Source organism: Anguilla anguilla, chromosome 7 (assembly GCF_013347855.1).
Source record: "Anguilla anguilla isolate fAngAng1 chromosome 7, fAngAng1.pri, whole genome shotgun sequence".
Taxonomy (NCBI): domain Eukaryota; kingdom Metazoa; phylum Chordata; class Actinopteri; order Anguilliformes; family Anguillidae; genus Anguilla; species Anguilla anguilla.
The window spans coordinates 55,941,030-55,968,993 of NC_049207.1; the positions used below are offsets into that span (position 1 = coordinate 55,941,030).

At 47.7% G+C, this 27,964-nt stretch overlaps 2 protein-coding genes across 2 annotated transcripts in view; one reads left to right on the forward strand and one right to left on the reverse strand.

The window, feature by feature from the left end:
• bnc2 (basonuclin 2) overlaps positions 1-16,188 on the reverse strand; it is a 293,681-nt gene extending 277,493 nt beyond the window's left edge. Inside the window, exon 1 of the mRNA XM_035426255.1 lies at positions 16,157-16,188. The gene's annotated coding sequence lies outside the window, so the exon portion shown is untranslated. The remainder of the gene's footprint in view (positions 1-16,156) is intronic.
• On the forward strand, positions 1-27,784 carry sh3gl2a (SH3 domain containing GRB2 like 2a, endophilin A1). The gene is made up of 9 exons (XM_035426266.1): positions 1-261; positions 22,907-22,975; positions 24,172-24,244; positions 24,785-24,928; positions 25,230-25,363; positions 25,684-25,842; positions 26,143-26,246; positions 26,620-26,744; positions 27,171-27,784. The coding sequence occupies exons 1-9, from the start codon at positions 217-219 to the stop codon at positions 27,365-27,367; spliced, it is 1,050 nt and encodes a 349-aa protein (XP_035282157.1). The 5' UTR covers positions 1-216; the 3' UTR covers positions 27,368-27,784.
• The last annotated feature ends 180 nt before the right edge of the window (positions 27,785-27,964 follow it).

Below are 27,964 nucleotides of genomic sequence, written 5' to 3' on the forward strand. Positions count from 1 at the left end.
CGGGCGACGTCACTGACGTGTCGACATTACAATAGAACGACATTCAATAACCTGATCATACCATAAGACAGAACCAGAGCCTTGTGGTTCCAAGTAATTGAGAGCGTCGGAAAGCTTCTCTCGATAAAAAAATAAAAAAAACAATAGGTAGTGGTCGCATACAAATACACACAGTAGCTGGCTTTTTCCCCAAAGTAAACTGGTTAATCAGAAACCATGTCTGTCGCAGGACTGAAGAAACAATTCCACAAAGCGACTCAGGTAAGAGCGCGCGGTTGTCTATTTCTTGCCATGTCCGCGGAGACCGTGTAGCCCGTGTTCGTCAAAAGCCTGTTTATGCAATCGTCAAAATTACGTCCAGTTCAAATATTTTAAATGAACGGAATTTGTGCAGATTTTTTTTTCTCCCGTGGGATTTGCATCTCAGAAATTTCAGCATTTTCGCATCCTAATGGTTAATGTGGATTAGCTCAAAACAAATGTTCTCCCTCCCCCTCCTGGTGTATGTCTGACTAATCGTGTATCAATTAGCAATACATGACTGTGTATTTTTCATTTACGGTTTCCACCGAATGACTAAATAGGCCACACGACACACTATTTACAGTACCGTATTTTGGTGAGAAGCCCGTCTTTACAATTTTACTCAGTGGAACGCGGTATGAAATGCATTTGATGTACATATTCATATAATGTCGTCACGCTTTTGTTTCTGTTGACTGGACAGACAGGAAAATTAAGACTACCCTTCAGACGACATTCCGTGGCAATAATAATAGCAGAGAGGTGTCCGGTGTTTGCACGTGCAGTCTGTCCAAACCTAGCGGTTTCTATATCGCCGCTTTTGTGCCGTCGCTTCAGATTTTGAGCTGCACGTTGATTAAAGTTTTGTCAAGAACGTGTTTCGCAATTAAGAACGAATCGCTTCGTGACTGTCCTCCCACTATGCTGCCCCCACCCCCCACGAATGAATTGTAAGCTGTAAATATGCAGGTCTGAAATCCTTTTCAGGATCACAATTTTTTGATTCTCACAGCGTTCAAATTTTTTTTACTCATTTGGGTTTTCTTTTGTCTTTGGAACCCCAATTGCCACAAGAGGAATATATTTATATTGATTGATTATCAAACACTACACCGCTAACACTAAATATCATTACAACAAGGGCCTCAGATATATTATCATCATTTGAAGGGTAGCTGTGTTTGTTCTTCTGGTGGCTAGTCTATAATAAAATTAAAAGGAATTAATATAAGAATTTCCCAAAAAGGCAGTTAGGAAGTCCAAACACCCATATTACCCTGTACCAAAAAAGAACTACAGCAACGAGACGGTTTGTAGGATTAAAATAGCAATATGAATCAACCACAGGCGTAGCGCCAATAATAGCCACAGAGCCGTGACGTAGCATTCTGTGGTACATTATTCAGGATCCCGCCAGAGGTCGAGCGAGAGAGCACGGATAGCGCCATACCAATAAACTATCCAGTTACGAGATAAATAAGATGTCTACTGCACTGAACATAAAGGGCTGCTGAATATTATTATGCATACAATCAGTGTAATTGGCAACAAATGCATCTAATACTTAGGCCTACCTATACGGATTTTATTTAAAAACATGCGGTTATTTAATAAGCACAAGATCCATATGTGTATGGGATCAAAAACGTGTGTCATGGTAACATTTTCAGTTCGTAGATGCATTTTATCAGACGCGAACATATCGTATCTCCGAGTTATCTCAAAGGGGAACTAGCTCTGCAGATGAACATTTATTTCAAAAAGTTCAGATTATAAAGCAGAACATCGTATAAGGAGGTTAAAACTGAGAACTGAGATGCACGTGCACACCCACACACGTACTCGCACAAACACGTATGCTCCACACACATTCACACTCTCACCAAAACACACACATACACCCACAAGCAGGTGCAATTAAGTGGTATTACAACCCTGTGGCACGTTTGTACTGCCTTAAAGATTATCTCCAGATTATCTACAGAGGCTGGCTGCTGGCAGTCGCTGCCTAGCTGACAGGGAGTGGAGAGTTTAAAGCTTTACGCGGCATCGCAGTCCGCGCCAAACAGCTCGGCACGCGGCACAGTGGCCGTCTGTCCTCAGAGGCCGCACTTCCTGAGCCTCCCGCCAGGAAACTGGGACATGCTGCTCTTTGATTGTCCTTCCGCTCGTCTGTACTACAGAATCGGCAGCTCACTGTAGCCCAGATGGTGGAGATTTGTGAAATGGAAGACTACGAATTCTCTTTGGTTTATTTCAGTACACGGATACACATGAGCGACATATCTTCTAAGTGCATTTATAAATGTATTAATTTATTTATTCATTGCAGTTGCTGTTTTTCATCTGAAAACATCTAATACACAATAATGTGACAATTTGTTAACTTCTGATTCATTGTTGTTTTCTGTGGAATCTTTTTGCAGCTGTTTGCACCAGTGAATGTATTCAGTTGACAGAAACCAGTTCCTGGGTATTAGAATCGCAATATTGGTCTGGTCACTGGGGCAGACAGCCTCAATGTGTGGGGATGGGTGTGTGTGTGAGGTGTAGTCTCTCTGCAGTTTCCCCTGTCTGTAGAGGGGATGAGTGTGCATGTGTTTAGTAGATGTAGTCTCTCTGCAGTTTCCCCTGTCTGTAGAGGGGATGAGTGTGCATGTGTTTAGTAGATGTAGTCTCTCTGCAGTTTCCCCTGTCTGTAGAAGGGATGAGTGTGCATGTGTTTAGTAATAACCAGCTGTATAAATGTATAGTTACTGTATGCATAAATGCCTGCGGTGTAATTTACTGTGGATGAGGGGTGTCAGCTAAACAAGTTCATTATGTAAATGATGTAATAACAACATCAAGTGTCAAACAAACACTCCATGGCACTGGAGTCAAATGAGCGCTTTGGTAATTACAGAAGACAAATTAAAAAGCCTCAGTAGATTATTCAGCCTGGTTCACAATGAAGGCTTTGCCTGTGTTGAATTTTACAAGAAAGGTAGTCAGTCTTACTGCGTCACTGAGTGACGCTTCCATTCAAAATAACAATCATCATCATCATCATCAACAATAATAATTCAGTACAACCCCACATCACACCTGTGAAAGACGGTGCTTGATTTAACCGATTCTGACCACTGTCACTAGTGTAATAAAAAACTTGATGTTTTTTTTTTTTGTTTGTTTTTGCTCAGGCACCTCTTATGACAACCTTGTTTCATTAGCTTGTTGTTGTCATCAGGTCCCTCCTGAGCAGGGAACTCAGTGCCTGGAGCAAGCTTAGACTGTGTTTAATGCAGCCACTGTACCAGGAGAAATAAAATGGAGGGAGAAACAAGTTAACCAGCCCTAGGCTTGAAAGGCAATCTAAAACAGGTTCCTGTTTCCAAATATCTATCTCAGCCAAGACCGTAAAGCAGAAACCAGATCACTCCCGGAGGTAATAACAGTTCAGCCAATGGCAGGCCTTGGCATTCTGTCCGCCATGTTGCGTGTGAAACGCTCAGAGCTCTGCAGGCGCTGGGACTCGAGGTTCAGGGTTTTAAAAGTGAACGGCCTTGTTCATTCCTCACGCGGTAAGAAGGCCCGTGAGCGTAGCATGAAGAGAGCGTAGCGTGGGGAGAGCGTAGCGTGGGGAGAGCGTAGCGCAGAGAGAGCGCAGCGTGGACAGAGCGTAGCGCAGAGAGAGCGTAGCGTAGAGAGACCGTAGCGCAGACAGAGCGGAGAGAGCGTAGCATGGAGAAAGCGTAGCGCGGAGAGCGTAGCGTAGAGAGCGCGTAGTGAGGAGAGAGCATAGCATAGAGAGAGCGTAGCGCGGAGAGAGCGTAGCATAGAGAGAGCGTAGCGCGGAGAGAGCGTAGCGCGGAGAGAGCGTAGCGCAGAGAGAGCGTAGCGCAGAGAGAGCGTAGCGTGGACAGCGCGTAGCGTGGACAGTGCGTAGCGTGGACAGTGCGTAGCGTGGAGAGAGCGTAGAGAGCGTAGCGTGGAGAGAGCGTAGCGTAGAGAGAGCATAGCGCATAGAGAGCGTAGCATGGAGAGAGCGTAGCGCGTAGAGAGCGTAGCACGTAGAGAGCGTAGCGCGGAGAGAGCGTAGCGCGTAGAGAGCGTAGCGCAGAGAGAGCGTAGCGCGTAGAGAGCGTAGCGCAGAGAGAGCGTAGCGCGTAGAGAGCGTAGCGCAGAGAGAGCGTAGCGAGGAGAGAGTGTAGCGTGGACAGCGCGTAGCGTGGACAGCGCGTAGCGTGGACAGCGCGTAGCGTGGACAGCGCGTAGCATGGAGAGAGCGTAGAGAGCGTAGCGCGTAGAGAGCGTAGCGCGGAGAGAGCGCGCTCTCTGGCTGCCGGCACAAACGCCTGTAACACACCGCCTCCTCTCCTCTGACACGGGCATCGTCCAGGCTGCGCTTTAGTAAAGGTGACGGGCATGATGGGATTGAAGCCCGATGAGCAGGAAGTCCCCCGGGCCTCAGAGGGGAGGGGACAACATGGCCGCCGGCTCCAGCTGCTGGCGCTGACCATCAACAGAGGCCAGTGGGGGGGCCCCAAAACCAGGCCTCGGAGAGCATGTGTCCCCTGTGTGTCCCCCCCCCCCCCCCCCGTGTGTGTGTGTGTGTGTCGCACTGAGGTCATACCAGCCCCGCGATGCTCGCTGCCTCTGATAGGCCCACGCTGCTGAGACATCACTAACGGTCCTAACGCTGTGGTCGTTCAGGGTAGATAAACATGTCCACAGGGGCAAAAAATGGCCTGTAGATGAAATGAGGATGAAATATTTATGAAACGGCTGAGTCAGCACTGCGCATCCACCACGTCCTCCGTCACTTCAGAGGGCTGCTATGTAGTGTGGAAAACTGCATTTGCAGTGAAACTCCACATTTTCAGTTGCTGGAAAAGATCGGGAGGTTACATATGATGTGGGATGGTCTTCATCAGAGAAGTGAGCGACAGACAGGTGGAGGAGTGTCTTATCAGTCAGGCCAGAGAGACGGAGCGTTTAGTCACAGACGATCAGCGTGACGGGGAGTTCACGTTGTGATTTAGATTGCACTGTCCTGCGTGAATGTGCAGAGTCGTGCTAAAGCGGGTTGAAGTGGGTTGACCTCAGCCAGGGGGTGTGGCCTGGTTTAAACCCAGAGTCCATCCACCCCCCGGGTTCCCCGACACAGCGAGAGGAGGGCACAGTGACGCTACGATCCCGCTGGTGAGCACAACCATCTCCAGAAAGACCCGCAGAGATGATCGAGTGCCCGAGGGAGTGTCATTTCTACGCCTCCAGACCATATCCCATAAGGCACTGCTGCAGGTCACGCCTGTCGCTAGCCCAGCTAGGCTACGCTGCTTCTCATTTCTGTGATCCATGGCGCAGAGATGGAGATGCAGCCCTCGAACGCGCACCAGATTTATTCACACTTAAATTTAGAGAGCCACAGCGGGCCATGACAGCTGAACTTTAGAAGACCAAGCGGAGCAGAATTGTGAAGATAACATGGTCCCGGGCACTAACTCAATTCCACAGGCAACCCTGTCGCATTTCAGCGTGGATCTGGCTTACTTAGGCCTTTTAGAACATGTGCACACAAAATCTGGGCTTACTTTTTACAGACTTTCTTCAATAACATAACTTGTATTACAAGCCATATTTGTAAAGCATAATTGCTATTGGACTAGTTATTTGTAGTTTTTTATGTTCAGTGACATGCAATGAATATTACTGGCATTACAATTCAGATCCATCAAATATCGTTTCTATGTTCAGGTCTACATCTGCATACACAATGACAGCACAAGTTGTGACAGGCTAGTAAGTTATATCTATGCATAATTTATGAACGTGCCTACCGCGCGTTCACATGCACACTACATCTCGTTCAAACATTGTTTAATAAGTTGCGCATCGAAACAGTTTGCATAATTTAAAAAAAGAGAGGAAGAATCTCAGCCCCCAGGAAGACATAAGCCTGTTTGAGGAACCAGTACTACGCACGACTTCCCACTTCTGGCTGCGTTTTGTTTTGGTTGGCGGATCTACGGCGGTCTGAAAGGAGCTGAGCGTTCCGTCCGCCGCGTCGCGGTCCTTATGGGTTTAACGACCGTGACCGCTCGGCCCATGCGTGCGTTTGGCGGAGGGGGTTTGCCGGGCTTGGATCCGCGAGGCGTCATTACACCTCTCAGCGTTCTAGAACCACTTAATTCCCGTTCATTACCGGCAATTTTCGGAGTTCTTGGCGGACTGCGGCGAGACAGCTGGCTCTGGAAAGCCGGTCGTACTTCCTTTTGTTCGGAGAGCAGGATGAAGGTTTTCTTTGCGAGGTGTGGCGAGGGGACACGATGTGCTTTTCGCAAAAGGCTGTGCGAGCCCTGCCCCCCACAGAGAAAGAGGCTTCAACAGGAGGTCAGCGGGAAAATAAAATGAAACGCATTCATCTTTCTGCAGATATTATTCCAATACTCCAGGACTCCATCTGCTCAGCTAAAGCAGGTGAATTTCTGACAGTTGTTCCCATTGGTGCAGAGCTACCCATTGAGCTGAGACTACATTCCTGCCCCAGGCACTGAAGCAATCAGCTGGCAGCTCTTTGAGGAGCCAGTATGCTCAATGTGTTCAGCAGCAGGGGTCAGAGGTCAAACTCAAGTCCCCTGCTGCATGGTGGGAGAGTGAGTCATAAGTGCTGCAGTATGAGGGAAATACAGTTTTTATGGGATTTAAAATGACTGGGGAGATGCAAACGCTGTGCCCGGGGGAACACAGCCTGGGCTGAACATCTGCCAAGTTGCTGGAGCTCCACGCTTCATAAAATTCATAAATGGATTTTATCCATTATCTGCTCCACAAATGTTGTGGCATGTCACACACACACACACACACACAATACCACATTATCATGCCTCTGCTTTTTATACTATTATATAGTATAGGCTCTATTACACTTTTCAGTCCAACATTGGACTGTGGGATGGGTTCCCCTGGATTTCAGTTCATTGGCCAATAGAGACATAATAGGCCAAGTCACAGCCTATCATAACAGCCCACAGCCATGATGGCATTTATCAGTATTGCGAAAACCTTTCAGAAACCACCCTACAAATGTAACCTTATTCTAAAGAGCGCTGCCCATCTTGCTTTTCTCCCCCCAGGGGCTGGTTTGGTGAAAAAAAAGAAATATAAAAAAAAAAGCGGTTTCTTCCTGGTAAATGCCACAGTGTAATTATGAACCTCGGGGGGGGGCAAGGGGGGGGCAGGGGGCTGGGAGAGCGCTCTGTTATTAGCTCATCAGGAAGAGCGGAGTTCGGTTTGAGTCACGCCCACGAACCGTGGGAAAGCAAAACGGAAAATTCAATAACCGTCTTTCCAGCGCTGCTCGTATTTTTAGCGCCTCGCAGCTGTCCCTGCAACGTCAGGGTCAGTTTCCCATCATGCACCCCTGCAGCCAATGGCCATCTCCGCGGGGGGGCACTGGTTCGAGTGGGGACAGTGTGAGGCAGAGTCATCTCGGGTGAAGGACGCAGAAGGCACACGGAAAGCGGCGGTTTCGTACGCTTCGGTTGCGCGCTGCTAACATCGCCGGTGTTGTCATCGCTCGTTTGGCCGTCCTCTCACGGGTCCCGCTCGTGACCCGAATCGCAGAATCAGACTCAGTTCCGACCTCGCCCACAGGATTCACCCGTTTGTTCTGCGGTATTTCCAGTTTAAGGGTAACGTCTTGCTAGCACACACTTGCAGCGTTTGGGGGATACCAAGGAAACCAACAGCGCAAAAATGAACAGTACTGTGGACGTTTGGAAAGTACTTTTTCCACACAGTACTGTAATGCATCCGTCCACAGGAAGCAGGATTTCCCTAAGGGTCAGATGTATTTACTGTACAGGTGGAAAGTCCAGGGCTCAGAAAGTAAAAGTCCTGCCATGTGTTTCTTCTACCTCAGTCAACTAATTACACTTACTAGTTCTACCCCTTGACTAACTGTGCCAATTAGCAAATCCAGATGATTGGGACAAAGTAGTGGGGAGGACTTTCACTCTCAGAACCAGTCTAGTTTTCACCTCTGATGAGCTGGCAGCCTCCTCATACTGCACGGCTGAACAGCTCTGAGTTCCACAGACGTGGAATTTTCCAGCACTGAAGGTGAAGTGGGGCTGTGTGTGTAAGTGTCTGTATGTGTGTGTGTGTGTTTGTGTCTGTGCGTGCGTGTATGTGTGTGCGTGTGTATTTGCGTGCATGTGTGTGTGCGCGCGCGTGTATGTGTGAGTGTGTGTGAGTGAGTGCATGCGTGTGTATTTGCGTGTGTGTGTATGTGTGATTGTGATCTGTTCTAGTGTAAGTGTATGTGAGTGTGATCTGTTCTAGTGTAAGTGTATGTGTGTGCGCGTGTGTGTGTGTGTGTGTGTGTGTGCATGCATGTGAGTGTGATCTGTATTGGCTCTGCAGAGCAGCGCTGCAGTAGATGGGGTAGGAGGAGGTGCTGGGATGAATAATGCATCCACACCCAAACGCCCGGATCCTCTGCACCTCTCATATTTTATTCATCCCCCCCCTGCACTGCACGTTTGGGTGCCTTCCAGTCCGGGGGGTACAGACTAGCACACTGCAGAGGGGTGTGCCACGGACCCCTGCCCCCACCCAAACCCCGGCAGGGAGGGGCCCCGCCTCGCACACAGAGGGGGTCCCCCTGAGTGATCAGGGCTCAGTCGGGGGCCAAACCTCCCCCCCCACAGTGACCTCCAGTGGAGTACCTGCCCTTCTTAGGTTTCTGCCAGGCAGACTAACCCAGAGCCGGTTGAGCTCAGGTCATACAGAGATCTGTTACCGTTTAGGGCTGCAGTGCCAGGGGTGGCTCCTGCTGCTTTACTGCAGCCTTTCCCCAGCTCAAACACAGGGAGCCAGTCCAGCCAGCCCCCCCCCCCCCCCCCCCAAAGAATTTTAATTGAACTCTTCAAAGAATAAGGGACAACTGTGACCCTGTGCAACTTTACAAGTGAACCGGCAGCACTAAACGATTGAGGCGATGTTGGAGAAGGTTCGTGCGTGACGTGCTGTCACACATTCCAGAGAGAAAGCGGTTTTATTCAGCATTTACGTTGTCTTCCACACGCAGTGCCATTTCAATCTCTCACATCCACTGCGCCAGTTCCAATTATCTCTCCCCCTCAGAACGAGCGGCTCGGTGAGTACGAGCGCCCGCCCTCGTCTTTAAAGGGTCGAGGTTTCGCATCCTGACTAGGGTGAGCCAGAAAGGGTTAAAAACGCTGCCCGTACCCGCTGTCCGTCTGTCGGCCACTCGGAGATGAACCGTGGTTTTGGCATTCAGCCCTCGTTGCCACGGAGATCAGGACAAGCGAGGGCTCTGGCCTCCATTCTGGCTCCACCCAGTCTCCACCAAGGGCTGCCGTGCTGCGTGACTGGCAGTCTCCGCGAGGAACGTCAGATCAGACGGACAGGAAGGACAGCTTAGATGGTCCGGATTAGAAAGGAAGACCTGGGTCATCAGACCCAAGGCTCAGTGCCCAGAGATGGCTGGCGTTCGGTATCTCTGCATCCTATTAAACATCGCGGACAGCAACCTGACGCCCAGCGACATGCTGTGAATTATTCATGCGTGCTCCTTCTCTCTCCCTCTCCTTCGCTCCTTCTTACTCTCTCTCTCAAATTCAAGTCGCTTTATTGGCAGGGAATACATATGTAAATATTGCCAAAGCATCCCTCTCCCTCTGTCCTTCTCTCCTTTCTCTCTCTCTCCACCGCTTTCCTTCTCTCTCCCTCTCTCTCTCATGGTGGAATGTTCCATTTCCAAGGAAAGCCACTGATTCCCACAAGCTGGTTCCCCCTGGGGTCAGACAAGCAGAGAGACAGAGAGAGAGAGAGAGATGGATGGATAGAGAGGGGGAGGGGGAAAAAGGAGGACTGGCATACCGCTGTTGCATGAGTATCAGCCCCGTCCTGTCACCTGCAGTTGGGACATGGTTGGCATGGAAACCGGAGGGCATGCGCAGTGGTGCGAATGTACTGTAGGAGGAAATCGGTCCGTCGCCATCAGGGAGACAGTCGCCGTGGTTTTGTTCAATTATTGATCACCTCTGAAAGCAGATTCTGTTTGCAGAACAGAAATCTGTTTTGGGTGCTTTGGAATGCGAGTAATTAAACGAACTAACATTTCCTTAATTAGTTCATATTGACAGTGCTGTCTAAGAAGGGGTGCTCTTTTATTTATTTAGCCTTGATTTATTCAGAGTCACACTGAGATAATAGATTTCTTTTATGGGTGAACCCTGATCACAGGGAATAACTAAAACGAAAAGAAACTACAGGAGAGGGAAAACTGAATATAGAACACATTCTAAACAAGTATGAATGTTCACAAAGCATATTCCCCAGTAAACAGCTCAGACTACAGTGGGAAACGGACTCAGACATTGAGCACTCAGGCTTCAGTCCTGTCAAGAACCTGAATGGGAAGTCTGTGCTAACTCATCTCACAGAAAAGATATCGCCTTGTTTCTCATCTCTCCAATGCATCGCATTAACTTTCTGAACAGCATCAGCAGCCATGACTTAATCATATGAAGTAGCACCTTTTGCTTTTCAAGTGATGAGCAAAATCGATATAAAGTTTCATCATCTCCAGTTCTAGTGAGAGTACCATTATCTCACACAGTTGTGCCTGACAGTTTCCAAAGGGCAGATTGCTTTGTACCAGCAAATGTTTTGGAGCCATTTCATTACAGTTTAATTTGGGAAATGAAAAACATGAGCACTCGCAGTGATGGGTCACACCTGCTCCGCTGCACACCTGGAAACACATTCACTCTGTCACCGTTAATGAGGTCCATGATGCCGAAATATTTTCGAGGTATGGCACTTGCAGTGAGTGAGCAGGATTGATTTTTTTTGTAAAAAGGAACACAGTACTGAATACCCATAAAGGTCACATAGATGAATTGTCTCTGGATGAGGCCGTCTCTCATTAACCCTTTGCACACCGTGTGCAGGTATGGGCCAGGCCCAAGAATGACAGCACCGGGAAGCACACAGATTCCCAAAGGAACACACAGATTCCCAGAGGAACAGTCAGATTTCCAAAGGAACACTCAGATTCCCAGAGGAACACACAGATTCCCAAAGGAACACACAGATTCCTAGAGGAACACACAGATTACCAGAGGAACACTCAGATTCCCAAAGGAACACTCAGATTCCCAAAGGAACACTCAGATTCCCAAAGGAACACACAGATTCCCAGAGGAACAGTCAGATTCCCAGAGGAACAGTCAGATTCCCAAAGGAACACTCAGATTCCCAGAGGAACACACAGATTCCCAAAGGAACACACAGATTCCCAAAGGAACACACAGATTCCCAGAGGAACAGTCAGATTCCCAGAGGAACACACAGATTCCCAAAAGGAACACACAGATTCCCAAAGGAACACTCAGATTACCAGAGGAACACAGATTCCCAAAGGAACACTCAGATTACCAGAGGAACACAGATTCCCAAAGGAACACACAGATTCCCAGAGGAACAGTCAGATTCCCAGAGGAACAGTCAGATTTCCAAAGGAACACTCAGATTCCCAGAGGAACACACAGATTCCCAAAGGAACAGTCAGATTCCCAAAGGAACACACAGATTCCCAGAGGAACACACAGATTCCCAGAGGAACAGTCAGATTCCCAAAGGAACACTTAGATTCCCAGAGGAACACACAGATTCCCAAAAGGAACACAGATTACCAGAGGAACACACAGATTCACAAAGGAACACACAGATTCCCAAAGGAACACTCAGATTCCTAGAGGAACACACAGATTCCCAAAGGAACACTCAGATTACCAGAGGAACACACAGATTCCCAAAGGAACACTCAGATTCCCAGAGGAACACACAGATTCCCAAAGGAACAGTCAGATTCCCAGAGGAACACACAGATTCCCAAAAGAACACTCAGATTCCCAAAGGAACACTCAAATTCCCAAAGGAACACTCAGATTCCCAGAGGAACACACAGATTCCCAAAGGAACAGTCAGATTCCCAAAGGAAAACTCAGATTACCCGAGGAACACAGATTCCCAGAGGAACACACAGATTCCCAAAGGAACACACAGATTCCCAAAGGAACAGTCAGATTCCCAGAGGAACAGTCAGATTCCCAAAGGAACACACAGATTCCTAAAGGAACAGTCAGATTCCCAAAGGAACACACAGATTCCCAGAGAAACACACAGATCACCAGAGAAACAAGGATTCTGGAGTCCAGTGTCCACCTATAATGGCTGTGAGATGAATAACCAGTTTTAAGTACATTTAGAAGCAGAAATAAAACACAACAGCCACAGTGTGCAGGTTTCTGTCTGTGAAGAGAACAAAAATAGACCGAACATGAGCAAGCCCTCACTGAAATATTGGGGAGTTTGCGTCCACTGACACTTATGTTTGGCTGAACGGAGGAAATAAACATATCCCTTTAATGTCACCGGAGAAACATACAGTCACAGTAATTGGCGAGGTTATCGCAGGGTACAGAAGCGATGCCATTTATCAGACCAGGCTGATCCCAGTACGGCCTCATCATCCAACGCGAAGTACTGATTCAGGAGTCAGGTGCCGAGCCTCAGCATGACAGAGAGAGGCTGAGTCAGCTGTCTGTGCGTGACGCTGTGGCATGGAAGCACGTCCTCCCCCCCCACCCCCCCCGAGAACCCGCCATCTGCCATACCTCCCCTCACAGAAGTGCTGGCAGTGGCCCCCCCCCTCTCAGCCTGACACAGCCGAAAACGAACCGCGGGAGGGAGGGGTCACAAAACACAATAAGAACAGTAAGCAGGAGGAGGGAGAGCTTCTCTGAACAGTAAGCAGGTATGGGGATTTCTGAGCAGGGAGTTTTCACAGGTGCTTCATATATATTTTAGGAGGCAGTGACCAGCGTACATCCTGAGTGCCGTGTTGGCGATTCTGTTAAACATGATCATGACCTCAGGTCGCAGAGGTAAAAGGAAGCACCTTATTCCACCAGGGATCGTTTCATCTGAACACCATGCAGGCACCCACTTACACTGCTGATAAATGTTCTGTAGGCAACAGAGACAGATTGTGTCATATTTCATTACACAGCAACACAAAAATGATTGCACTACATGATGTGTTCACCAATTATAATCTGATTACTGTGGGCTAGTGATGTGGAAGAATGGATCTGTAGTATGCCTGTCACATAACTCTGCACGAGCACACACGCTGTGTAAATACAGTTTGATTAATCTGTAATTAAGAAGTTCAGGACAGTGGTCGTCTCTCTCTCAGTGTGTTTATAATGGCATTGACAGTCAACTGCAAGTGTGTCTAAGAGTCAGTCGTAAAGCAGAGACAGAAGGTGTCGCGTCACCTAGGGCTTTAATATTTTATAGATCTGACCTTCTCCGCCTCTCCAGAGCTAGTTTTTCAGCTGGAGAGAAGGCGGCAAAGCAACCGTTTAAAGACCCAGTGCAGAGAACACTGGAAATGTCAGCGATTATGACATCACAATACCTCCAGTCAGGTGACTCACAAGAAATGCTTGTCTTACCCATAGACCATATAAAAATAGGTCTTACCCCTCTGGCCAGTGGACCTGCAACAACACCAGTGCTGATACAGCAGGAACTTTAACCCTTTGAAGAGTAATTTTTTTTTTTTCCAAAATTCTAAGTCAGTGTTCTAGAACTCATTGCATTCAGTTACCACCAGCGATTGTGACATCAGCATTAGAATGTTCAGTTAAGAACATTCTAATCACATATTTGTGATCATACACCTTGAAGGGTTGAGCCGCGTGTTCGGAGTACATTGTACAGGATGTGTTAGAGACAGCGGTCTCTATGGACACATGCACATTTCACGTACTCTTCTCCGGGTCATTCTTGTTCAGGGCCACCAACATCCTAGAGCCAGCCCTGGCCTGGTTTCATTAGATAGCTTGCCTGAAAGCTGGTCATGAACCAGTCTGTGCTCTTGTTCCTCATCCATATTAGATGTTTGTAGGAAGCGGAACATCATTAACATTATGAGAACACTTATGCCCACCGCACTGCCAAAGTCACAGAACAGATAAAGTAAAAGTAATTTGTGAGAATATTTCACGCATGAAGTGAAAAGGATTAAGAACTAAAAGAAATCGGCACCCACAACATGCAATTTAAGAAATGAACCCAAAGAAGGTATTCAGTTGTTAGTATATTCAAACACTTTGTTAATGGTTTAAATGCGCATTTTGGTTTAATTGCGCATACATGCCAAGCACACACAGTTTGATGCTCCCAGAGATTGCACAGCGGGATTATAATTAAGATTGGTTCACGCATCTCCACCCAGCTGAATCCCACGTGGCAGTACAGGTACTACTGTATGTGGCGATGGGAACGTGGCAAGCATACAAGCGCTAGCACGTGAATTGTAGTAGTAATGACCGGCGGAAGCCCTGACAGGCACGAAAAGGAAATATATCAAGCAGTTCCATTTTTTATTGCTGAGCCATTTTTCCTTCCACTGGAAGCTATGCGGAGTTCATGATGATATTAATTATGAGGGCTTAGTAACGGAATAATGGCAGTGACTCTCCTTACTAGCCTTGAATTTTCCCCCGAAGCGCATTACGAGACGCGCGTGCGGGTCCGCACTGAAAGGGCTACATCACCATCCTGTAATTGCGTTACGCGGTATAAATGTAAATTCCCCCATGCCTCGAAATCCGCCAAGGTATTAATCACCGCACAGCGTTTCCCCTCCAAACTGCACCTTCACAACGGGACAGCTGTCAGAAGTGAAGCGTTTAATAAAGATGAAACGTTCACATCACGGACCTACTTAAGAGGATAACCACCAGAAGCGTTCGTTTGAACTTAAGGACTTCCTTTCACAGCTGCCGACAGCAAAGGGGGCCTCTGTGCACGTGGTTATCTTCTTCACACTGCGTGGAATCAGTCTCGGGATTCCATACCGTTCAGCTTCAAACAGGACACAATGAATGGGGTATATGACGAACAGAACGAGCACGACCACCTAAACAAGCTAAATGTTGCATAGCCCAGGGGCGCAGGAAGATGTTTTCAGCTGGTGGTGCTGCCCATGTGTGTCTATGGTACTGCCGACGGAAATGCTAAATCGTGACGTCACAATTTGAATATTCGTTGTTTTAATTTTATTTGTTGAACTAGCAGGGAGGGAGCTTTAAACCAAGTAGTTTTCGGTTACATTTTAACTCCATACACACGATGACATAACTACGCAAAACAGATGTAAACTATATAAGGTGTGAACAGTGTATAACGCATAACAAATACAATGCATAACAAAATAAACAACACATACCCTCTGCACCTTTTACATTACAATTACATTATAGGCATTTAGCAGACGCTCTCATCCAGAGCGACGTACAACAAGTGCATCAGTTCAAGGGGCAGAGGTGCAGAAAAACACACTAGAGTGAAGTAAAGATCGTAGTGCCAGAAGTGACCACATAGATCAGGACTCCAACCCTGTAGGGTAACCTGTTCAGCAAACAAACAAACAATCCTGCCAAGTACAAAACTAGCACCTTGCGTGCAGAATAAAACCAGGCTGGGTCCAGAGGGTGATTAACGATATTGAACGAAACAAAAACAGGGCATCTTTTCTTTCCGTATGAATGCACAACATAAAACCCACAATTACTGCTTTTTAAGCATTTCGACAGACTCAATGATTCACAAATCTGTCATGTATGAAAGCCTACTGGTGTGACTGGAGGGCTAGCTTGACATGAAGGCCCAATAATGATTTAATGTATGCTCACAGTTGGCTGTTACTAGCGCTTACAATGTCTAAAACCAATGGTAAGATGACCAATTTAGACGGTCTAAATTATGCTGCCACTATATAGTTTGCACATTACACACCACAACTTGTGAATTCGACGGCCATTACGCAATAATACACCAATCGCATCTGTTGCCTCTCAAGCGATTACCAAACGCATAGCCAACATATTCACACACTGTCGCACACTCACTGCTGCCATTTTCCACTCGATGTTTATATTGCACATTAAATAGTAGCCAAGTCAATTTGTATATTACAAAACATTGTCAATTAAACATTCTGCACGGCGGCAGTGTACTGAATAACCAGATCTCTTACCTGCACTCAGAAGGCCCCAAATGTAGCCTTGCTTAGAATTCTAATGACGGGTTTAATGTTCAATCTGTCGAGAATGTCACTACCTTTGTCCATGTAAGATGTGCAGGTGTTTTAACCTTTTTTGAGTTGTTAAGGTCCGCAGGCAGGTTTCCAGCCGACAAAGGGTCGGAAACAGATCTTTTCAATGTAGCGACGAACGACAAGTTCAACTAACTAACGTGTCCACCTGTTTGAATGGTATGATTGCAGAGCACTGATTGGTGTTTCATTGGGCGTTGCTATCGCGCGTATTGTATCAGGGTGCAGATTCGACATCTCACATTGATTAAACTTTTTTGTCCGTTTTATATAAATGATTGAAAGTGACTTGAAGACTGTCTTCTATCTAATTGTTTGGGTCACAATAATAATTTTATTCGCTATTTTAGAGTGTAACTAAAATGTTAACAATCGGTGACTGACAAGGTTTTCCCTAATTATTGCAGTAGGCTTCCCACCAGCAGGGGTTGCTGCAGCACACTAAGCACCCCTACTTTCTGCGCCTATGGCTATGTTGGGTGTTTATGTCCCAGTTTATGTTCTTAAGTAAATATAAATCTGTTGTGAAGCCTATAATGCTATGTGCAGTTTGACACCTTAAAAGGTATAATTTTATTCCCAATTTGGCTGCAGCCTGTGTAATATTTCACCAAATTTTGTGATCATCATAATTATGTATTTGCTCTTTGAAACCTCATTATTCCATTCAAAGACCCGTCTATCTAATTTGAGCTCTGCAGGTTGAATAATTTGGAATGATTGACAAATCATGCAATTTAGAAGTCAAATTTGTATCTTGGCACCATTACAGGAATGAGAAACTCTTTTATCTTTCTTTTAACTGCCTGGAGCATGAATGAGAAAAGCCCTTTTTATGACTGTTGCATTATTGAAATGTCATTCTGCGTGAGCTCTAGTGCCTCTGTACTGTAGAATAGGGGACAAAACAATGTCACATCAAGCCAAAGAGTTTGAGCGGATTTATGTGTGGGCGTGCCTGATTGCATGAGTGTGTTTGCATGTATGTGCATGTGCATGTGTATGTATGTCTGCGTGTGAAGGCATGTGTGTCTGCGTGTGTGTACATGTATGTGAAAGTCTTCCTGTTTATGTTTGCGTGAGTGTGCACGTGTATGTGTGAGAACATATGTGTGTCTGTGTGTGTGAGTGTGTGTGCATGTATCTTTGCATGTAAGTCAGGTCTTCTGAGATTGAGAGCCTGTGATGTAAGAGGGGAGCAGAATCAGCTGGAGCCCTTTGATCATGTGATCTGGCGCGGTCACATGGACGCAGAGGAAGCCCGCACGCGGCCCGTGACTTTGAGCCACTCCAGAGTTGCATAAGAGAAGCACAGACCCGTCAGATTAGGCCAGCGGCAGACAGGCAGGCAGCGGGGGCAGCGGGGGCTGGCAACCGGAGATTAGAGACTGGACGGGTTCCAGGATAACCCCTCACCCCCATGGTCGCGCATTATTTCTCCTCTGCGGTGCGTTTCGGGGTCTGACCTGCAGAGGCCTTTGCAGCCCTGCATGCTGTTCCACTTCAGATGATCTTGAAATGTCTGTTGCCAGGGAACAGCAGAACCTGGCAAATTCCGCCCGTCTGGGCTGGGAATGTGTGGTATGCCTGAACAAAAGACTGCAGATTTATTCTGTTATTAAAACCATTATTTTTGGGTTGTTTCTCATTGTTGTTCTGAAATCGGGTTTGTTCTTTCTATGCATTTATTCATCCTTACCATGCATCACACCCTGTATTCACAGAGACGTTTTCTTCTGGAATCTCAGTAACATGCTTGGTGACTGGGGGGTGTTACGGAGTGAACACAGGGTCCGTGTGACGCATCCGTCTCCTGCTCCAGTTCAGAAGCTGCTGTTCCCCGGAGCTCAATCTGCCCAGGCAGTGTGAGTCACCGCTGGGCTTACGGGAGGACAGGATGTGCCGGGCGGGATTAGGGAAACGGAGACGGCCGCAGGCAGGGCGATGTCAGGGGAGGGTGAGGGGTCGGGCAGAGGAACCAGAAGAACACCCGTTACGCACTGGACACGGGCGTCCCTGTGACCCCACGGTCCGGTCCAATTTGTATGAATTCCATGTTCTATCCCCCCCTCCCCCTACCGGACAACCATATCCTGTACCCCGGTCAGTGTTTGCGGCTTCCGATTGGTCAGGACACAGGTCATTTCGTGGCCTTTTTGTAATATTTGTGACCTTCCTACCGCTATCCAGATGGCAAGGCGGTACGCATGCTGGGCTGATCTTCGGGCAGCTCTCACTGGATCAGGCTCAGACTGAGCAGATCTCCGGCCGTAAGCCACCTTGTTGCAGCCGGGGCAGACGGTAAGATCATTAGCGAAGCTAAGATCTGATACCTGGGAGAAGTGAGCACACGGCCGTCTCATCACTGAAGGCCCAACGATGGATATGGAATATGGAAAGGACGTTAGAAAATCGGATTTCTGAAACGTGATTTAATCTGAAAATGGTTCTTGCACATTTTAACATTCAGTGTTACACACAGCCTGTTACAGATCCATGTTTGAGTCGGTTTGCTATCCATCCAGCCCGGTTGTTTTGATTTGTTTCAGAGATTTCAACGGTTTTCCTCTTGTCCCTGCTGTGAATATTTGATCTTGGCGCTGTCTGATGTCTGATGGATATTGATCTGGGCGCCTCCCACCCCCCCACCCCCACTCCTCAGAGTCACGGGAAGTGCCTCTCCGTGGGGAGGTGACCTTGCGGGGCGACGTTTGGGAGGACGCACACCTCCACCTTTGAGGAACTCGCCGCGGTAACCAGCGACGCCGGTAGGGCCACGCCCCTAGCTAATTGACCCTAGAGCCATTACTCACATGAGGCTCCTGACCTACGGTACATGCTACGCGTATGTTAACAGTGAGGCACGGTGTGTTGAGATTTCAACAGGCACAGCACAAAGCTGGAGTAGCACAATGGAAGAAAAGCATTTTCCAGAGGCAGCATGTGTCATCTCATCTGGATTCAAGACGGCAAACCCCTCTCAGCCTGAGGAGGCATAGTGGAGGTTCTTCCTTCTCGCTGCAATCTTTTCTGAGCAGAATCTTTGGTTACAGCAGCTATAATTCTGGGCACTGGCTTTGTGTTTTGTATTGTTAATTTTACATATTTGTAAGCTGTGGGTTGTGATACCTGCTCAGACAGGTGTCTGTGAGGTGGGGTTTTAAACCTGCACAGACAGGTGTCTGTGAGATGTAGGGTTGTGATACCTCCACAGATGGTAGCAATGGATGTTTGTGTTGATGTAGTGCCACCCTGTGAGGTGTTTTGGTTTTTTTATTGTGCAGAATTGATGCTTGGTACCTCGCCCAGTGATGGATGAATGTGCTTTGCCTCCTTCAGTAATTATTCAGTAATCACTGTGAGTCACGGGCTCGGATTGCTGTGCTTCCCCACAGGGCTCACAGTCCAGGGGGGCTGAGATTCAGAGCAAAGCCTAGTCCCTCTGCACACAGCCAAACACGGAGGACCAAACGCGTCAGTGTGGTTTTTGAGAGTGTGGCCGAGCGGTTTTGGGGCGTTCGTCCCGCTCAGAGCTGCTCGAGCAGAAACAGTTTTGAGGCGTCCTGTCCCCTCAGAGCTGCTCGAGCAGAAACAGTTTTGGGGCGTCCTGTCCCCTCAGAGCTGCTCGAGCAGAAACAGTTTTGGGGCGTTCGTTCACCTCAGAGCTGCTCGAGCAGAAACAGTTTTGGGGCGTCCTGTCCCCTCAGAGCTGCTCGAGCAGAAACAGTTTTGGGGCGTTCGTTCCCCTCAGAGCTGCTCAAGCAGAAACAGTTTTGGGGCGTTCGTTCCCCTCAGAGCTGCTCGAGCAGAAAGCCTTTCCCACGGCATCCCTCCAGCCAGCAGGTAGAACAGATGGATCACACACCACTGGGCTCACAGATCTCTGCTCGTTTTATTTTTAAATCGTTCTAGGTTTTCCAGGACACTGTGTTCTCGCCGTGACCATAGTAACAACTTGTCATGAAGAAAATAACAAACAAAAAAATTTTATATTTATTTTAATTTTTTGGTTTATAACAGCACAGGGCCGGTACCATCTCTGGTTTTGTAGATTCTGTTCTGACACACAGCCATGAATGCTGAGGTGTGATTTTATTCAGTCTCGGTGCTGTGTGCCTGCCTGTTCCCTTCCCCTGCTGAGAGTCTAATTCTCCCAGCTCCTGTCTCGCTGTTTAAGATCCACACTCGGCATCCCCTCGAACCCGCGCCTTATTGTGCTCAAAGGCGTTCTGCTTTGCCACGCATCTTTAAAAAAGATGCACAAATAATGAAGAACGCTCCTCTGACGAGCAGTTGTAATGATGTCGCCGTGCGCTCGGGGGAAGGATCTGGATCGCCTCGGTTTGGGGGCGGTGTCTGACACGGAGAGCAGAGCAGGAAACCCACGTCTCCGCCCAGGCAGGTCCCTGTTTCCATAGCAACCGGCTCTCCTCGGTGATGAAGAATTCCACGTGATGTTGACGGTGTTAAGGAGGGACTGACGCCGCTGGATGCAGGGGCCCATGGGGATTATTTGGCTGTTTACAGGCGGTGGGGGGGAAATGCGTTCTGGTGTCTGCGTGCGGTTTCTCTGGTGTCTGCGTGCGGTTTCTCTGGTGTCTGCGTGCGGTTTCTCTGTGCTGAACATGTCACGTCCTGCGGCTGCACCTCCTGCGATGGCAAAATGCTCCTCCGCCCCGAGTGGATTCAGTTTACCAGGTCGGGCCGTCCGATTGGCTGGCTGGCGTCAGACCCACCCAGAGCTGATTAAATATGCACAGCCACCGTTGCCCGAGACGAACGAGACATTCTGAAGCTTCTGTACAGTGTGGGCCTCATACTGCCCAGGTGCGTCTCTGAGCTTTTCTCCTCTCCTCTGCAGCGCCCCCGCCAGCCTACAGGGGGCGCTGCAGGAGGCAGAGACAGACTTTCTGAGGGGTCGGCATGAATGGCTGCACACGCTGTGAAAATCCCACATCCACTCGGGAAGTCTGGACCCCTGGTATCTAGGAGACGTGGGAATCCAAACCTAGCCTCTGTGCTTTCACATGATACTTGAAGCATGAAGAAGAAAAACAAAGACATGAATATAAAGATGACTGCAGCTCCCTGACTGATGTATATAAGGAGGCCTGGTCTTATTTACAAGTGCCTTGGGGAGGAATGTGTGTATCTGTGCGTGTGTGTGCATTATTGTCGATGCGTAAACCTGTACATGCGTGCATGCGTGTCCCTGCGGGCCTGTTTGTGTACTTCCGTGCGCACATACTGACCCCTTCATTAATTATGAGCGTAAAAACTGTAAACGAGGCTCTCAGATCACTTAGATATGGGTCTCCTCGGACCGAGTCCTCCAGCACTGGAGCTCAGCTCCATAAACACCGTAAACAGTGTGGGGGGGGGGGGAGCGGGGGGGGGGGGGCGGAGGGGGGTGGAAACGCTGTGGGGGGCGGGAAGAGGGGGGGGTGTGGTGCTCAGTTTTATGACAGGGCACTGCACCTGATTTACTGCAGGCTCTCACTCTGATGGAGAGGAGTGGGGGGGTTGGGGGGGGGGGGGCATCGGGGGGGGCACTTACAGCCTGTGTTTACCCTGCTCTGACAGATGAGAGATGACAGTCAGTATGCAGACATGGCAGGGCCCTAGCACAGCGAATCGTTAGACTACATTACCTGATTTAGCACAGCGAATCGTTAGACAACATTACCTAAATTAAAAGATTGGTCTCCCTGTGTGTGGTTAATCTGTGTCTTGAGTGCGTGCTAGGAACAAATCACAAGGAGACTAAACAAATATATAATACAGAGACACATCTGCTGCTCCAGGACATAAATGATGGGTTGTTGTGTGCAGTATGATCCTCAGCTTTCATTAGGGATTTTAGAGTACGGTGAAGTACTCAGCGTTCATGTCAGCGTTCATCGTAGATAATAAGCTCGCTGTGTGTGAAATATACAAACAGAAGCGTCAGGTTTGCAATGTACTGTAGTTTCAGAAGGTAAATCTAAGGGCATCTGAGAAATAAATTGCTGGTTCAGCTCAGTTGAATTCTGTGTGAAGAGCTCACTGTCTTACAGTCGTATGTGAAATTTAATGGGGACAAATCTTTTAAAAGACACACAGTAGACAGAACTTTAGTAGTCAGTACACATTTGAGATCTGCTGCTTTCCCTGTCAGTATAAATTTGGACCTTTTCTCAGTGGAAGCCTCCAGTAGGGCTGGGTGTAAGCATTTGTAAGGCTGGATTTTGCTAGGGAAGTCACTGGGTAAAGTCTCTGGCTGAAGGTTATGAATGTACACAGCAGCAGCACACAGAGTTCTGTCTGAGAGTGCAGCGCAGATGCTCTAGGCTCTGGGCCACAGTAAGCTTGTACACCCAACATGCTCAGCAGGACTGTTCCTCTCTTGTTCCTGACTGTGTGGTGCTGAACATAGAGCGACAGAATTTTACCCCAAATATGGCCCCCCACTTCCAGCATCCCCCCCACCCCCAGGGCTGCTGAGGGGTTTCATTCCCAGCTGTGGCAGATTTTGCTCTGTGATGCCGTCTCAACCTGCGACCTGCTCTGCTTTCCTAATCTGAAATCATGAGGAATACGTAAGGAAGAAAAAAGAGAGAGCACTGCTCTCCTCTCTCATCTTTTGTCGTTTTGTCCTCTTCTTTCATCCTTTTCTCGTTTTCTCTTCCGCAGAAAGTGAGCGAGAAGGTTGGAGGCGCTGAGGGAACCAAACTCGATGACGACTTCAAAGAAATGGAAAAGGTGCTTTTGCTCGAACCCTTCTCACATCCTTACAAAACACGAGAGAATCACAAATCATTCCCTTCTGGAGCCTTCCTGAGGATCAGTGAACAGAGGAGAGCAGCGCAGCCTCATTCTGCTCCAGAACGTCTCAGAGAGCAGGAGGCCCTATAACCCTGCATGTGTCCTGGGCAGTGATTGGCTCTTTAAGGAGGCCCTATAAGCCTGCATATGTCCTGGGCAGTGATTGGCTCTTTAAGGAGGCCCTATAACCCTGCATATGTCCTGTGCAGCAATTGGCTCTTTAAGGGAGGCCCTATATGCCTGCATATGTCCTGGGCAGTGATTGGCTCTTTAAGGGAGGCCCTATAACCCTGCATATGTCTTGTGCAGTGATTGGCTCCTTTAAGGTCAAGCAAATGAGGATAAAATGGCTGCTTGCTCAACAGGCCATTAGCTCTCCAAACAGCAGTAAAGGTCACATTATTCATTCTCCGGATGGTGATCTCTGAGCTTTTATCGGACTTCCGGGCAGATTTATTGTATACGGTTTGACATTCAGGCTTAAATGATATCTAATCCCGATGAATGAGGTTCAGAGGCAGTATTTCAGACTCATGCGCAAACCAGAGGAAAGGCTGTCGGGTGACAGTACAGTAACTCAATAGCCCTCACTTAGACAACAGTGCACGACTGTGTTAGAACTCTGCCCCGGCCATCAAGGACATGTTTTTGCTTTTCTTCCACAAAAACCTGGAACTTAGAACCACTGAGGTACAATAAGGGTATCCACAATCCCAAAATCAGTGTGAGCAATAATATAATCAGTGTCCAGCGATCAGCAAGTTCCTTTGTGTCTGATAGAGACTGTTGCACAGACACATAGCACAGATGTTCCACTTAAATCCAAGGTGGCTCTCCGCATTTGTGTTTGTGATTAAGCTACTTTTCAGACTAAGCTACTTTTGAGTATTCTGAGCTCTAAGCCCCTCATGTCCGCTTCCTGTGCGATTCTTTTACATTGAGAAGACAGAATAATTAAGCTACCTTTGTCAGTTTGGCACACTTCCATCTACACTGTTTTGACAGTTCACTATAATTTTAAGAATAAATTCATAAGTAAATACATTTGTTAAATAAATTGAGGGTATGCATCCTATCTCTTAATTCGAGCAGCTAACTTGAGTGCATGCATGCTGTCTGTTGTATTGCTGTAGAAAGTGGACACTACCAGCAGGGCGGTCTTAGAAATAATGACCAGGACAACAGAGTACCTGCAGCCCAACCCAGGTGAGCAAACCTGTACGACACATACACACCAATAGATGCGCATATGCATGTACATGCGCGCATGCTTTCTCTATCTCTGTCACTCTCCGTCTCTCTCTCTCTCTCTTACTCTCTCTCTCTCTCTCTCTCTCTTTCTCTCTCCCTCCCTCCCTCGCTCAGATTTTTGTGTTCAGAAATACATACTGTAGCTGTGCCAGGCTTCGGGCTTGTAAATCTCATCCATCACAATGATGCTGATCTGTTGTTCAAGCAGAGAGACAATCAATATCTTTCTTTGTTTAGCGCCTTTGGTTTGGCCTGAAAATACAGCTAACAATGTTTGTACAAAGAAAATAATCAATCGCACACTGAATAGCGTACGACAGATAATTTATTAAAGGATCCTTGACGGAGTGTCCTCTAGCATGTGTGCAAAGCTTTGGGGTTATTGTGAGAGCCAGACGGAGTGTGCTGGGGGGTGTACAGGGCTGCCTCCGTGCCCCTGGAGAGGGGTCGGGACGCGGGCGGCCGCTTAAATGTGACCTGTCCTGCCCCCTGCAGCCTCCAGGGCCAAGCTCAGCATGATCAACACCATGTCCAAAATCCGGGGGCAGGAGAAGGGCCCGGGGTACCCCCAGGCAGAGACCGTGCTGGGGGAGGCCATGCAGAAGTTCGGCAAGGAGCTCGGGGAGGAGTCCTGCTTCGGTGAGACCAAACGCCGAATTCTCCCACAATGCAGTGCTCCCGGTCACACTGATAATGACTGCGATAAATCGTAATGATAACGATTTAATATTCACCCCAAAAAATTAATTCTTCATTATTTCTGTCGTTGAGAAAACCTGTCTATGAGTTTATTTTCATAACCTGCATAACATAACAAAAAGGCATAAAATAGAGGATATATAAGACCGGCAAAGCTCTTTGCTTGTGATACTGAGATCTGGCTCTAACTGGTATCCTTTTTTTGCCTGAGTTTTGACTGTGTAAGGGCTGTGTTTCTAAGGTCTGGCTCTAATCGATGCTGGGGAAGCTATGCGTGAGCTCGGTGAGGTGAAGGACGCACTCGACATGGAGGTGAAGCAGAACTTCATCGACCCCCTGCAGAATCTGCATGATAAAGACCTGAAGGAGATACAGGTACCGCCATTTTTAAAAGCATAAGGAGCCTGCTGACATCTTCAAGCCAGCCTGAAATGACATTGGCTTGTTCTAAGTTATAAAAAGGTCAGATGAAAAAAAAAATCAAGGAACATATTTGGTGAGACGTATTGAAGTATCGTGATGTTAACTTTGAGTTTATTTTTAATGAGATTTTCCAAAAACATAAAATATCCCAACAGTCAGAAAAGAGATATATGCTCCTAAAACGCAAGCCCAATGATTACTGAACCGCACTGCTGCCAAACTGAGAACCTGGCGTAGTACTAATCCAAAGACACGCTCCTGTTCTCTTTCAGCACCACCTTAAGAAAATGGAAGGCCGACGCCTTGACTTTGACTACAAGAAGAAGAGGCAGGGCAAAGTGCAGGACGAGGAGATCAAGCAAGCCCTGGAGAAGTTCGATGAATCCAAGGAGATCGCAGAACAGAGCATGTTCAACCTGCTAGAGAGCGACGTATGGCTCTTCTGTTAAAATGCATTCTATAGCTTCCCTCTGTCTTGTCTGCAGCGTTATAGGTTGAGATGTTGCTATTAATCATTTGTTGATTTCTTGTCGTGTCTTGGCTTCTTGTACAGGTTATCCATCCTGTTAATTTGTAATAGCAACTGAAACTAGCGACGGCTTGAAAGCTCATCTGAGTTTATTAACGGCCTTGCTATTCTGATTCTGAGTAGGGAATGTTAGAGTGCTTGAATTCGCTGTGTTTACCGCCCATACCTAACTGCAGTGTCTGTGTCTCTCCTGTTTGATCAGATCGAGCAGGTGAGCCAGCTCTCGGCCCTGGTCCAGGCGCAGGTGGAGTACCATCGGCAGGCTACCGAGATCCTGCAGCAGCTCTCCAGCAAAATGGAGGACAGGTCCGTCACTTCGGGGTCTTACTGTTTAAGTCATCAAACCTTTTTTTTTTTATTTCATTTGGCAGAGCAACAAAACTGATGCCTTACTGTAAAGGGTTTGATGTTGAGACCGGGGAACCAGGAGGGTAGTCCATCTATCCATCCATTCATCCATCTATCCATCTATTATCTACACCCGCTTATCTTGGTCAGAGTCGCGGGGGGTGCTGGTGCCTATCCCGGCGTGCATTGGGGGAGAGGCAGGAGTACACCCTGGACAGGCCACCAATCTATCGCAGGGCAACCGGGAGGGTAGTTCAGACGCAAATTCACTATGAACTAATGGGGATTATTTTCAATCAACTGCTCAGATTTTCCCCTCCTTATCTGACAGAATACGGGAGGCCTCCAGCAAGCCCAGGAGAGAGTTCGTCCCGAAGCCCCGTATGGTGATGGACTTCACCTCCAGCGAGAACCACAACGGAGGAATAACTCACACTGGCACCGCCAAGTCTCCCGGTAAGACAAGGCCCACTCTCCACCACTGACTTTACTTACATCATGGGCTGTCTTTACACCAGGCCTGCCCAGCCCTGTACCTGGAGATCTATCGTCCCGTAGGTTTCACTCCAACCCTAACAATGCCACACCTCATTCAACAACTAGAGATCTCATTGAGCTGATAATTAGTAGAATCAGGTATACCAAATTAAGGTTGAAATGAAAACCAGCAGGACGGTAGGTTTTAATTTCAACTGGTTACTGGTTGACCAGCTAAAACCAGCCAGAAGAGTTATAAAAGCAGCTTAAACCAGCTTGACCAGCTCAGACTGGTTCAAGCTGGAATCTTCACCAGGGACGTGAGTCTGGACAGGCCCTGTGTGACACAGACATAGAGATACCGTAGAGGAGTTTCCCCCTGACCTTCCTGTTCCCCTGTCTCAGCCCCCATGGACCAGCCCTGCTGCCGCGCCCTCTATGACTTTGACCCTGAGAACGAGGGCGAGCTGGGCTTCAAGGAGGGCGATGTCATCACCCTGACCAATCAGATCGACGACAACTGGTACGAGGGCATGCTGCACGGCCAATCGGGCTTCTTCCCCATCAACTACGTGGATATCCTGGTGCCCCTGCCCCATTAACTGCCCCCATCATACCCCAGGGGGCAGTTCGGGCCCACACATCGGCTTCTCCCCGCATCTGTGCTGCTGCTTCCTCAAAGTTTCCATTCATAGCCACAAAGACGACGCAGACAATGATGACAAACCGGGACAGGCGCGCGCCTGCAACGCGACAGCGGTAACCGCTCCTCTTATTTGTACCCTAAAACGTTACCGTAAGATCAGTGTAAGATCTCGTTGACTTATATGAGAAGTTATTTACCTTTTATTTTTTCACAGATGTATTTTTTTCTCAGAAGCTGACAAGAATACAATGTGCGTCCCCGTCCTATTTCACTTTTAAAGTGTCAAGTCAGTTGGATCTTGTTCGATGTAGAAATAGATATAGCGCATTGTACTCTGTTAACAAAAAAAAAAAAAAAAAAAAAAAAAAAAAAAGTTTTGTGCTCTGAAATGGGGTGTTTTGGGGTATTGGAAAATTGAAAGAGTTTTGTGAGGCATGTACTATTTATTTTTGACTGGCAAGTTTCTTAGCTTATATGCAATTCAGAGTGAACAAGGACAGAAATGGAAACAAATAGTTTTATCCTTGTGTGGTGTCTTCTTGCATGCTGGGAC